Source organism: Nycticebus coucang, chromosome 14, assembly GCF_027406575.1.
Source record: "Nycticebus coucang isolate mNycCou1 chromosome 14, mNycCou1.pri, whole genome shotgun sequence".
NCBI lineage: Eukaryota > Metazoa > Chordata > Mammalia > Primates > Lorisidae > Nycticebus > Nycticebus coucang.
In genome coordinates, this window is record NC_069793.1 from 43205924 (window position 1) to 43219717 (window position 13794).

Genomic DNA, 13794 nt, shown 5'->3' on the forward strand with positions numbered 1-13794 from the left:
TACTTTATCCAGGACTTCATCAGATGCCCACCCTTGGTAGCTAGGCTGGTGATTTGGTGACCTCTACCTGCATACCCATTCTTCAGTAGATCAACACAGCCCACTGCATCCTACCAACAAACTATCCCCAAAGCCCTAAATCTCTATCCATTCCTTGCTGTCCACTTTCCTGAGCCACTCTTCTACGAAAAGTCATGCTATGATAAAAATATAGAGGTTAGTAACAATAATGTACTATCTACCCAGCACTAGGCTATGTGCTTTCACAGGGTAAGTAAGGATTTTTAAATTTAGACATTGGGGAAGATGAAGCCTTTTACTTTGAAGAAGCTAATAAAACAAAGATGACAAAGACACAGAGAGAGAAAACGTGAGCCTGTGCAGGGAAAAGTAACTGGTTCATTGTTGAGGGTATAATATACATAAATGGAAATAGCAGAGATAAGTATAAAAAAATACTGCTAAAATAAGGTCTGGCCTTTGTTAGGCAGAGCAGACGTGAAGTTTAAAACATGAACTTAGGAGCGCAAGAGCTGGAGCGGATCCTGCAGCATTGGAGGGGCTGGCGCTGCAGGCACCATGAGACCAGAGGCGGCGGCTGGAGCCCGGGAGGCTCAGGGGCGCTTCTGTCACTGCCCTGAGGACAAGCCCCGGAGGCCATTGCCACCGCCCGGGCCCGGCAGCCCCACACCATGGAGACCGTGGATCCCCACACCTGGAGATGCTGAGCTGACCAGAACTGGAAGCCAGCTTGACCCTGGAGGAGACCAACAAACTTTTGGATCAAAGGGAGCTTTTGGGTTTCAGCATCCTGTAAGACTTTATCTACCTGCATCAAAACGCCAAGAATACCTGCGGAGTTCCGGGGAGAAAGTGCTGGCCAGTTTCCCCGTGCAAGCCACGATTCACTTCTACAACGATGAGTCTGATTCTGACAATGAAGAGCAAGAAGAAGAAACCCGCCCCTGCCATCCTCCCTGCCAGGAGGAAGAAGGTCTGGAGGAAAGTGGCCCTGGGGGAAAAAGCACCAACCAGCCCTTATACCAACAGTGGCCACCTGGTGAAAGGGGTGGCCTTTCTGGTGAGGGTCAGCTTACCCACAGTGACCCCTCAGGGAACTAGAAGTGCTCCCAAAAGAATGAATCAATGAATCTGGTGTCTCTCTCATGACCGCCCCACCAGCCTGCCTCTTCCTAGGCCCTGTCCAAGCCTGCCTCACCTTCCCCTCTTGGAGACAGCCAAGCCAGGACACTTTGCACCCTCTGTTGAATTTGCAGAGGCTGAGGGCTGCACAGAGTCTACTCATGGCAGGAACTCAGCTTTTACTTTTCTTCCTTCTGGGGATCCTTTTTTAGTGCACTCATTACCTTTGAGAAAGGATTCAGGAACAAAGAGGTTTGTGTTAACACTGGGTATTATCAGTAGAGCCAACTTTCAAAGCTCATTTAGCATTGTCACTCGGCTGATCAGATTACAAACTATTCCTATATAGATTAGTAAACCACGCCCACCTCTCACTTGATCCCAGACTCATTATTTAGTTATTTCTGCTTCTATAAATATAATTTAGATATTACATCTCAATTTTAATCCACTGTCCAAGAGTTGATACAGTTGTTTAGCAGCATTTTGGGGGAAAAAAACCCATTTATTAAAGAAAAAAAACACTGAATAATTTCCTTAAGGGTAACAAAGAAAAAGGTATGGATTTCTGGGGGACAATTCTGGATAAAAATGTACATGACTATTTGTATAAAGACTATGTGTATGAATGTACAAGGATTAGAACTTTAACTTTTCTTAGTTGATGACTGCTTTGGCTTGTTACTTGAGAAGACTATCACTACTTTTAATTAAAACATCTAATGTAAGCCAGGCATTGTGGTGGGCACCTATAGTCCCAGCTACTCAGGAGGCTGAGGCAAGAGAATCGCTTAAGCCCAGGAGTTGGAGGTTGCTGTGAGCTGTGACAGCACAGCACTCTACCGAGGGTGACAAAGTGAGACTCTGTCTCCAAAAAAAAAAAAAACAATAACCATAAAGTTATTTTCAGTTTTTTATATTTTGATAACCAAATGAGTATATTGCTCGAAGTTTCTGACAATTATTTTACATGTGGTTGTCTTCCTGTAAATATTACATTATATAATTTCTACTTGAAATAAATATTTTGAAAGAAAAAAGTAAAAAATAAATAAAACATGAACTTACTGGATCTGTATTTTAGAAAAATGAATCTAGCAACATAGGGAGGATGGATAAGAGGGAAAAAAACTCACAGGGCTTTTTTAATGCAGACTTGCATGGGGAAATTGTCATGTAATGATAGCAGTCTTTCTCTGCATCTTTGATTACTATGATTAACTGATAAGAGACTGTGGTAGGGACTTTGCAGTTACAGACAAGAGTATGTAAATATGTTATTTCACCTTGGTGCTTTTCTAAATTAATCTGTACTTTCAGAGAGAAAGATTTTTTGCCATACTGGTCCCACATGCACAGCATCATAAAATACTGAGCATAAAATCCTGGTTACCGGAATGGAGCCCTCTAGGAGTTCAGGATGAAGCCCCAATAAGCTTGTCCTAATTTAGCTGCATAAAACTAGACTCCCTTTGACGCTGAGGGCCAGGAGAATAAATGATCGCCATTGTAAAGAATTCAGCTGTAATTTTCAAGGTCCCCAGAGGCAATACAGATGAAGTATTAACCTACAAGAGTTCAAGTTGCTGTTAGGAGGAAAATGGGTACATTTTCATAAGTGAGTATTGCCTGGTGTTTTGGTGTTGGGCTCTAAAGACAAGCAGCCTGGATTAAAATCTGAGCTCCCCCATCTGCTGCCTGTGTCACCATGAATAAGTAACCTCTCTAAGGGTGATAATCACACCTACCTCATAAGATTATTTGAAGAATAAATGAGATATTATATGTAAATCACTTAACACATAGTTAGTACTCATATGATTTAATTTATGTTTTGTACAAAGCTCACTCTGGCTTCTAGGTGTCAACCCGAGAGAATAAGTGGAAAGGAGAGAAGCACAGAGCAGGAAAGAGGCTATTTCACTGGCCAACAAAAGAGACCAGGGCAGCTTGAACCTGGGGAGAAGTAAATGGATTGAGATACATTTTCCAAGTAAACTGGACAGGGCTTGCTTGATGAAATCAAGAATAATTCTCATGCTTCCGACATTAGGATTGGATGAGTACTTTTATGCACGTAACACATGGAGATGGTAAAGACTGCTGGAACCACGCCTACGGTACAAAGTTAGAAGTTCAGTTTAGGATACATTATATTATGAGTCAAAATAGTAATTGGGCATTTGGATACAAACTTAAATCTCACAGAAAAGAATTTGGCTGGCAATATTCATATGAGATCATGTTTTAGAGGAAAAAAAGAGAGAGATCAGATTTAAAGTCTAAAAAACATCAACATTTTTTACTTGGATAGAATATGAGCCTGCAAAGATAATTAAGAAATGATGACTAGAACGATAAGAGGGGAAACAAGAGACTGTGTCAGAACAGAGAAGAAAGTGTCTTAAGAAAGTTGGTGATCAGCTAATGTAAGGTGATGACATGGATCTGTCCCTGGGAACTGGCAACTCATAAGTCAGACAAGAGTGGTAGGGTTGGAAAAAAAGTTCAAATGGGTTATGGAGTAGATGTGAGTGAAGAATTAACTATAGTGCAATTCTAGGAAATTATCCTGAAAAGGGAATATGGAAACAGAGGAGCAGGGGCTGGTAGACAATGTGGACAAAGAAGGAATTTTAGTAAGATAAAAAATAATGATAGTGTGCTGATGTAAAATATGGGAGGATAGGGTGAAATTGAGGATGGAGAAGAGAAGGTGACAATGAAAAGTGTGAGGTCTCTGAAAAGTGCAGAGCAGGGAGGATACAGAGCCCAAAAACGTGCTGCCATCAGTAAGCTGGGAGGCAACCGTGCACGAGGAAATGGGGCAACTGGGCAGGGACATGGGTGTGGGAGTTGGAAGATGACTTAGTTCTCTTCTGAAAATCTCTATTTTTCTCAGCGACACATGACCTCTGTGGGAGAGACATCATTAGGGGGTGGGGGGTTGCATTTTGAGAAATAAGAGAAAGCAAGCACGCACTGTAGTGAAACATTAGGTTATTTTTGGTGGGAGAGCAAGATGGCGGCCGAGTAACAGCTTCCTTGCATCTGGGCACCGTGAGTCTGGGGAGATAGGACTCCAGGCATCTCTGGCTGGTGGGATGTACCTATCATCACCCCTGTGAGGATACAGGGAGTCAGCGAGAGACTTCAGGATCCCAAGAGGAGGACTAAAACAGTGAAAAAACGGCAAGTGGTCTCGTGTGTTCAATCGGTCTAAACCCGCCCGCAACTGTAAGTTCAGTAGCAGCGAGACTGCAAACCGGAAAGGCCTTACCTATGAACTGTTTTGGTGTCTTTGGACTTGGCACTCAGTTGAATTGCCTTGGGGAGAGCCTGAGCGGGAGTGCGGAGAACTTTGGCTGTTGTCTAGGGCCCCAGTCTGAGACTCTGAGCCAGATGGAGCGAATAGTGTTTGGCTGTGGGCCACAGGGAGCCATTGTGAGTGATCTGCCTTGGCAAGCTCCACCATCAGGGTTGCAGAGCTAGAATCCGGGTGGGAGCTGGTAACTAGCAACCAAGTAGCCTAAGGGTGGGGACTGAGACGCCTTGCAGCCCTAACCCTCAGGAGCAGAGTGAGACCGGTTTGGGCACACTGGGTAAGTGGATAGCCACTTCAGGAGTGATTCCAGCGACAAGCAATTTCCTGGGAAAGCTTCTGCTCACCAAGTTTGCAAGTTCAAAGGCCCTTTTAAATAGGCTGAAGAGAGAGTTAGGGTGTCTACCTGCTGGGGTTTGAGAAATCAGCAGCCTCCAGCCATATCAGAACTGTGATTAACATCTCATACCCTAGAAGACCACGTGTTGCCCAGACAATATTCAACAACATATAGATACTGCTTTGTTTTTGGTTGTGTTTTGCTTTGTTCTGGTTTTTTTTTTTTTTGGTTTGGTTGTTTTTTTGTTTATTTTGATGTTGTCAATGTTGTTTTGTTTTTTAATTTCAACATTTTCCATACAGATCTTTTTTCTTTCTCAATTTTTCCAGTTTAATTATAATTTCCCATTTCTGCCGTTTTCAATAACTAGAACTTCATTTTTGCTAGTGTTTCAACCGCTATTATTTGGTTTTTCACCCAATTTTATCCCGTAAAGTTTTCTGTTTGTTTTGGTTTCATTTATAGCATTTTTGTCTTTCCTCTCTACTTGGTGGAGGTGGGGTACTGAGTCTGACAGTTTAGCAAAGAGCTGCTGACCTCAAGGGAACCACCGAACTGGGCACCCCCACAAGGTGGGTTTTCTTTAAAGTTGTGTCAAAGTACCCTACTGTACACTTATATTGCTCTTTCTCCCTCTTTCTGTGCCTCTCTTCTTTATGTCAATATTCCTTTTACCCAACCCCTCTCCTTTATCTATTTTTTTTTTTCTTATCACTCGGTCCTCCTTTATTTCATCCCTTTCTTGCTCTTCAACCTTCTCACCTTTCTGGTCCTGTACCATAAGGACTCATCGAACCCTTACTCCACAGGCATGGGAACTTAAAGAGCAAGAGGAAGTGAAAGGAAAATTACGGCAAGGAAACAGATAAAAGAAATCACTCATGAGGAAGAATCAGCAGAAAACTCCAGGCAACATGAAGAACCAGACCAGAACAACCCCACCAAGGGACATGAGGTAGCCACTGCAGAGGATTCCACCTATAAAGAAATGTTAGGAATGACAGAAAGGGAATTTAGAATACACATGTTGAAAACAATGAAAGAAATGATGGAAACAATGAAGGAAACTGCTAATAAAGTGGACAATAACCAAAAGGAAATAAAAAAACAGAATCAAAAAAGACATGAATGATATGAAGAATATAAAAAGGATATAGCAGAGCTGAAGGAAATGAAACAGTCAATTAGGGAACTTAAAGATGCAATGGGAAGTATCAGCAACAGGTTAGACCATACAGAAGAAAGAATTTCAGAGGTAGAAGACAAAGTTCTTGAGATAACTCAGACAGTAAAAGAGGCAGAAAAGAAGAGAGAGAAAGCAGAACGTTCACTGTCAGAATTATGGGACTTTATGAAGCGTTCCAACATACGAGTTATAGGAATCCCAGAAGGGGAAGAAGAATGCCCCAGAGGAATGGAAGCCATACTAGAGAATATTATAAAAGAAAATTTCCCAAATATCACCAAAGATTCTGACACTGCTTTCAGAGGGATATCGGACCCCAGGTCGCCTCAACTCTAACCGAGCTTCTCCAAGACGCATTGTGATGAACCTGTCCAAAGTCAAGACAAAATTAAAGATTCTGCAAGCTGCCAGGAGTAAGCGCCAGTTGCCCTATAGGGGCAAATCCATCAGAGTGACTGCAGACTTCTCTAATGAAACTTTCCAAGCAAGAAGACTATAGTCATCTAACTTTAATCTACTCAAACAGAACAATTTCCTGCCCAGAATGCTGTACCCTACTAAGCTAAGCTTAAAAATTTACAGAGAAATCAAATCATGTACAGACATACAAACATTGAGGAAATTCACCACAACACAACCAGCTCTACAGGAAATATTTCAACCTGTTCTGCACACTAGACCACCACAACGGATCAGCAGCAAAGTAAGAACTCAGAAATTAAAGGACAGAACCTAACCTCCACACTGATGCAAAAGATAAAACTAAGCAATGGACTCTCACAAAATAAGACGAATAGAATACTACCACTCTTATCAATTATCTCAATAAATGTTAATGGCTTGAACTCCCCGCTGAAGCGACATACATTGGCTGACTGGATTAAAAAACAAGCCATCCATTTGCTGTCTGCAAGAAACAAACCTAGCTTCAAAAGACAAATTAAAGGTCCGAGTCAAGGGTTGGAAGACAATTTTTTAGGCAAATGGCATTCAGAAGAAAAGAGGAGTTGCAATCTTATTTTCAGATACATATGGATTTAAAGCAACTAAAGTCAAAAAAGACAAAGATGGTCACTTTATATTGGTCAAGGGAAAAATACAACAAGAAGACGTTTCAATTCTAAATATTTATGCACCCAATTTAAATGCTCCCAGATTCTTGAAACAGACCTTACTCAGTCTGAGCAATATGATATCTGATAATACCATTATAACAGGGGACTTTAACACTCCTCTTACAGAGCTGGACAGATCCTCTAAACAGAAATTAAACAAAGATATAAGAGATTTAAATGAGACCCTAGAACAACTGTGCTTGATAGACGCATATAGAACACTCCATCCCAAAGATAAAGAATATACATTCTTCTCATCACCCCATGGAACATTCTCCAAAATTGATCATATCCCGGGACACAAAACAAATATCAACAGAATCAAAAGAATTGAAATTTTACCTTGTATCTTTTCAGACCATAAGGCACTAAAGGTGGAACTCAACTCTAACAAAAATGCTCGACCCCACACAAAGACATGGAAATTAAACAATCTTCTGTTGAATAACAGATGGGTGCAGGAAGAAATAAAACAGGAAATCATTAACTTCCTTGAGCATAACAACAATGAAGACACAAGCTACCAAAACCTGTGGGATACTGCAAAAGCAGTTTTGAGAGGAAAATTCATCGCTTTAGATGCATACATTCGAAAAACAGAAAGAGAGCACATCAACAATCTCACAAGCCATCTTATGGAATTGGAAAAAGAAGAAAAATCTAAGCCTAAACTCAGTAGAAGAAAAGAAATATCCAAAATCAAATCAGAGATCAATGAAATTGAAAACAAAAGAATCATTCAGAAAATTAATAAAACAAGGAGTTGCTTTTTTGAAAAAATAAATAAAATACATAAATCATTGGCCAGACTAACGAGGAATAGAAAAGTAAAATCTCTAGTAACCTCAATCAGAAATGATAAAGGGGAAATAACAACTGATCCCACAGAGATACAAGACATCATCTCTGAATACCACCAGAAATTCTATGCCCAGTAATTTGACAATGTGAAGGAAATGGATAAATATTTAGAATCACACCCTCTCCCTAGGCTTACCCAGGAAGAAATAGAGCACCTGAACAGACCAATTTCAAGCACTGAGATCAAAGAAACAATAAAAAATCTTCCAACCAAAAAATGCCCTGATCCAGACGGCTTCACTCCAGAATTCTATCAAACCTTCAAGGAAGAGCTTATTCCTGTACTGCAGAAATTATTACAAAAAATTAAGGAAGAAGGAATCTTCCCCAACACATTCTATGAAGCAAACATCATGCTGATACCAAAACCAGGAAAAGACCCAACCAAAAAGGAGAATTTCGGACCAATCTCACTCATGAATATAGATGCAAAAATTCTCAATAAAATCCTAGCCAACAGATTACAGCTTATCATCAAAAAAGTCATTCATCATGATCAAGTAGGCTTCATCCCAGGGACGCAGGGCTGGTTTAACATATGCAAGTCCATAAACGTTATCCACCATATTAACAGAGGCAAAAATAAAGATCACCTAATCCTCTCAATAGATGCAGAAAAAGCATTTGATAAAATCTAGCATCCTTTTCTAATTAGAACACTGAAGATTATAGGCATAGGTGGCACATTTCTAAAACTGATTGAAGCTATCTATGACAAAACCACAGCTAGTATTTTACTGAATGGAGTAAAACTGAAAGCTTTTCCTCTTAGAACTGGAACCAGACAAGGTTGTCCTCTGTCACCTTTACTATTCAACATACTGCTGGAAGTTCTAGCAAATACAATTAGGCAACACAAGGAAATAAAGGGAATCCAAGTGGGAGCAGAAGAGGTCAAACTCTCCCTCTTTGCTGATGACATGATCTTATACTTAGAGAACCCCAAAGACACAACCACAAGACTCCTAGAAGTCATCAAAAAATACAGTAATGTTTCAGGATATAAAATCAATGTCCAGAAGTCAGTAGCCTTTGTATACACCAATAACAGTCAAGATGAGAAGCTAATTAAGGACACAACTCCCTTCACCATAGTTTCAAAAAAAATGAAATACCTAGGAATATACCTAACGATGGAGGTGAAGGACCTCTATAAAGAAAACTATGAAATCCTCAGAAAGGAAATAGCAGAGGATATTAACAAATGGAAGAACACACCATGCTCATGGATGGGAAGAATCAACATTGTTAAAATGTCTATACTTCCCAAAGCAATCTACCTATTCAATGCCATTCCTATCAAAATACCAACATCGTACTTTCAAGATTTAGAGGAAATGATTCTGCATTTTGTATGGAACCGGAAGAACCCCGTATAGCTAAGGCAGTTCTTAGTAATAAAAATAAAGCTGGGGGCATCAGCATACCAGATTTTAGTCTGTACTACAAAGCCATAGTGGTCAAGACAGCATGCTACTGGCACAAAAACAGAGACATAGACACTTGGAATCGAATTGAAAATCAAGAAATGAAGCTAATATCTTACAACCACCTAATCTTCGATAAACCAAACAAGAACATACCTTGGGGGAAAGACTCCCTATTCAATAAATGGTGTTGGGAGAACTGGATGTCTACATGTAAAAGACTGAAACTGGACCCACACCTTTCCCCACTCACAAAAATTGACTCAAGATGGATAAAGGACTTAAATTTAAGGCATGAAACAATAAATATCCTCAAAGAAAGCATAGGAAAAACACTGGAAGATATTGGCCTGGGGAAAGATTTCATGAAGAAGACTGCCATGGCAATTGCAACAACAACAAAAATAAACAAATGGGACTTCGTTAAACTGAAAAGCTTCTGTACAGCTAAGGACACAATAACCAAAGCAAAGAGACAACCTACACAATGGGAAAGGATATTTGCATATTTTCAATCAGACAAAAGCTTGATAACTAGGATCTATAGAGAACTCAAATTAATCCACATGAAAAAAGCCAACAATCCCATATATCAATGGGCAAGAGACATGAATAGAACCTTCTCTAAAGACGACAGACGAATGGCTGACAAACACATGAAAAAATGTTCATCATCTCTTTATATTAGAGAAATGCAAATCAAAACAAACCTGAGATATCATCTAACCCCAGTGAGAATGGCCCACATCACAAAATCTCAAAACTGCAGATGCTGGCATGGATGTGGACAGAAGGGAGCACTTTTACACTGCTGGTAGGACTGCAAACTAGTACAACCTTTCTGGAAGGAAGTATGGAGAAACTTCAAAGCGCTCAAGCTAGACCTCCCATTTGATCCTGCAATCCCATTACTGGGCATCTACCCAGAAGGAAAAAAATCCTTTTATCATAAGGACACTTGTACTAGACTGTTTATTGCAGCTCAATTTACAATCGCCAAAATGTGGAAACAGCCTAAATGCCCACCAACCCAGGAATGGATTACCAAGCTGTGGTATATGTACACCATGGAATACTGTTCAGCTATTAAAAAAAAATGGAGACTTTACATCCTTCGTATTAACCTGGATGGAAGTGGAAGACATTATTCTTAGTAAAGCATGACAAGAATGGAGAAGCATGAATCCTATGTACTCAATTTTGATATGAGGACAATTAATGACAATTAAGGTTATGCGGGGGGAGGAAAAGCAGAAAGAGGGACGGAGGGAGGGGGGTGGGGCCTTGGCGTGTGACACACTTTATGGGGGCAAGACATGATTGCAAGGGGGACTTTACCTAACAATTGCAATCAGTGTAACCTGGCTTATTGTACCCTCAATGAATCCCCAACAATAAAATAAATAAATAAATAAATAAGTAAAAAAAATAAAAAAAATTGGGTTATTTTTGAGTATTGTTGAATTTCTAAGTGAAATTTTGTGATCATAAATGTAAAACGCCATCAGTCCACCTGGTAGCCTGAATTCTCTCAAGTAATGTTCAGTTACTTCTGAAAAAAATAGCACGAAGATGGATAATTTGGTCCATCCAAGGTTGGGGTATGTACAATGTAGAAGAGAAAGACAAGGAGACTGTAAAATAGTTTCAAGAAAATGGTTCTAATGATGGCTGTGGAATTAAACTTGCACCAAGAGGCAAAGGGAAGACATGAGAAGACCTGAAAATCATGGAAAAGATGAGAAAACAATGGCTTACGTGTTTCAATAGGGTAGTTTTGTTACTATGTGAAAAGTTAAGCAAGGAAAATGAAGGGATAGAATTTTCTGCTTAAAGAACTAAATGTTATTTAAGATTTTGTTAAGTGTTGCCAGATACGATGACAACAAAATCTTGGCCATGGCGAGGTTAAGTCATGTTACTTAAACCATGAGAAAGAGTAGATGGCCCTGACCAAGCAGCTATGATATGTTTATGAAATACAGATATCAACAAATTGCATAGATTCATCCTAGTAGATGTTGAAGTAATTGAGAATAATGACAGGAATTGGCCTAAAGAGAAATATAGTGAACCAGAAACTGTACAGACGAGAGGGAATGATACCAGATGACAGCAGCAAAGGCAGGAGGAGGGTGGCGTAATGAAGAGAGATGATTTCAGTGGAGCTCAGTGATGAGAGAGATTTTTGCATGGGAAGGGAGCAAAGGGGGCTGAAACTGATGGTGAAATCCAGCAGAACACCTGTCCTCAGGGGCGCAAGGGATACGGTATAAACGACAGAAAAGCTACAGAGAACACAGGTTCCACAGGGAACAGCCTGCTTTCTCTCAAGAAGAAATGTACAAGAGGTCAAACGTAAAGAATTACACCGCACTTAGAGAACGTAAGCATTGGAATTACGCAAATTTGACATCAATTGAGGAATTGAATGCCTCTGAGTTTGGCATTTTCAAAAGGGTAAGAAAAATAATGGTCCCAACTTTTCTGCCAAGAAAAGTAAGTAAATAAGCCCTCCCCCCAAAAAAAATAAAAATAAAAAATAGACAATTCATATGAAAGAAAAAAGACATTTCTTAAATATATGAAAAGCTCATATGAATTGACAAAAAGAATATCCAAATACTTGAATAGAAAAATGAATGGATAAAAAACATATTTTATAGAAAAAGAAATACAAAAGGCTTTTCATAAACATAAAAAGATACTAAAAAAAAAAAAAAGTTAAAACAATAAGATAGCATCTCATCTCCTGTATGCCCGAGTGTGTGTAGCAGGTATCAGATTGGCAAAATTTAAATAGTCCCTCAGTTCTCTGGTGGTGAGTGTGTGGAGAAAGATGTAGTATTAGAAGAGGCAAGTTGGCAATATCTACCAAAATTTGAAATGCACATACCGTTGACCTAGTAATCCACTTACAAGATTTTTTCGGAAGATAAACACAAGCATGCACTATGACCACAAAGAGATGAGTACAATGATATTCAGAGAAACATCCTTTCTAGAAGCAAACCTGAAAAAGAACTAACTATTCACTAATAGTGGTCTGGTTAAACATGCCAGTGACATAAAGAATACAATGTAGATATACAAAAGAACTACATGATTCTATATGTTGCTCATGGGTGACTATATCCAACATAATAACTGGAAAATAAGGCACCTACAATATGTGAGATATGCTTCTAGTTTATAATGAAAAATGGATACACAATGCGTCAATGTGTATATACATACTTTCCTCTATATGCATCCCATATCATGAAGAAATGTGAAAAGTATTTATATTAGGGGGCAAAGACAGGTAAGAAGCAGATGACATATTTCCCTCAATAATCTCTTACACAACGTAAGCACCCGTCAACCCATGAATGGATTGATAAACTGTGGTTTACATATACCATAGAATACTATTCAGCCAGAAAAAGATGGAGATTTTACATCTTTTGTATTAACCTGGATGGAGTTGCAGAACATTCTCCTTAGTATACCATCACAAGAGTGGAAAAGCAAGTATCCAACGTAGTGAATACTAATATGAAATGAATAAATAAACAACTGCACACACACATGAAAGAAAAACATAAATTCAAGTGGGGGTGGAAAGGGGAGGAGGGAGGGAGATTGCTAAACTCTCACCTAATGGGCACAATGTAGGGGTTAATCTCTTACACAAGTTGAATTTTTTATGAAGTGTTATATTGCTTTTGTAAATAAAACCATTACATTTCATTAAAAGGAAAAAAATAAAACCATGACAAATACCTACCTTTTAGGTATAGAAATATACTGAAAATTGGGGTAATACTTGAAAAGCATTTAGCATAGTGCCAAGCAAATTTCAAGCTCTTAAGAAAAAATATTTACTGCTATTAATGATTATAATTATCTCCTTGTTACATGGTACTAATGAATCAGAAGTCATTCCTGATGGGACTGCAAACTAATATAGCCTTTTTGGATATGCTTCTAATGCAAACTAATATAGCCTTTTTGGAAAGAAGGATGGAGAATCTTCAAAGAACTCAAATTAGACCTCCAATTCGATCCTGTAATCCCATTCCTAGGCATATACTCTGAAGAAAAAAAATTATTTTATTATAAAGACATTTGTACTAAATTGTTTATCACAGCTCAGTTTACAATCACCAGGATATGGAAACAACCTCAGTTAAACCCTGGAATGGTTTAACAAACTGTGGAGATATATATATCTGTGTGTGTGTGTGTGTATATAATATACATATACACATACACACATACATATATATATACACACATACATACACCATGGAATACTATGCAGCCATTAAAAAAGATGGAGACTTTACATCTTTTGTATTAACCTGGATGGAGCTGAAACACATTCTTCTTAGTAAAGCATCACAAGAATGAAAAAG

The 13794-nt window shown here is 39.0% G+C and overlaps 2 protein-coding genes across 4 annotated transcripts in view; one reads left to right on the forward strand and one right to left on the reverse strand.

The window, feature by feature from the left end:
* NELL1 (neural EGFL like 1) overlaps positions 1-13794 on the reverse strand; it is a 950583-nt gene that overhangs the window by 518619 nt on the left and 418170 nt on the right. The window lies entirely within an intron of this gene.
* On the forward strand, positions 580-1122 carry LOC128565243 (protein ripply3-like). The gene has a single exon (XM_053561598.1). The coding sequence runs from the start codon at positions 580-582 to the stop codon at positions 1120-1122; it is 543 nt and encodes a 180-aa protein (XP_053417573.1).

Excerpts from the sequence above, each read along its gene's own strand:
- LOC128565243 (XM_053561598.1), top strand. The coding sequence starts at position 580 with ATGAGACCAGAGGCGGCGGCTGGAGCCCGGGAGGCTCAGGGGCGCTTC.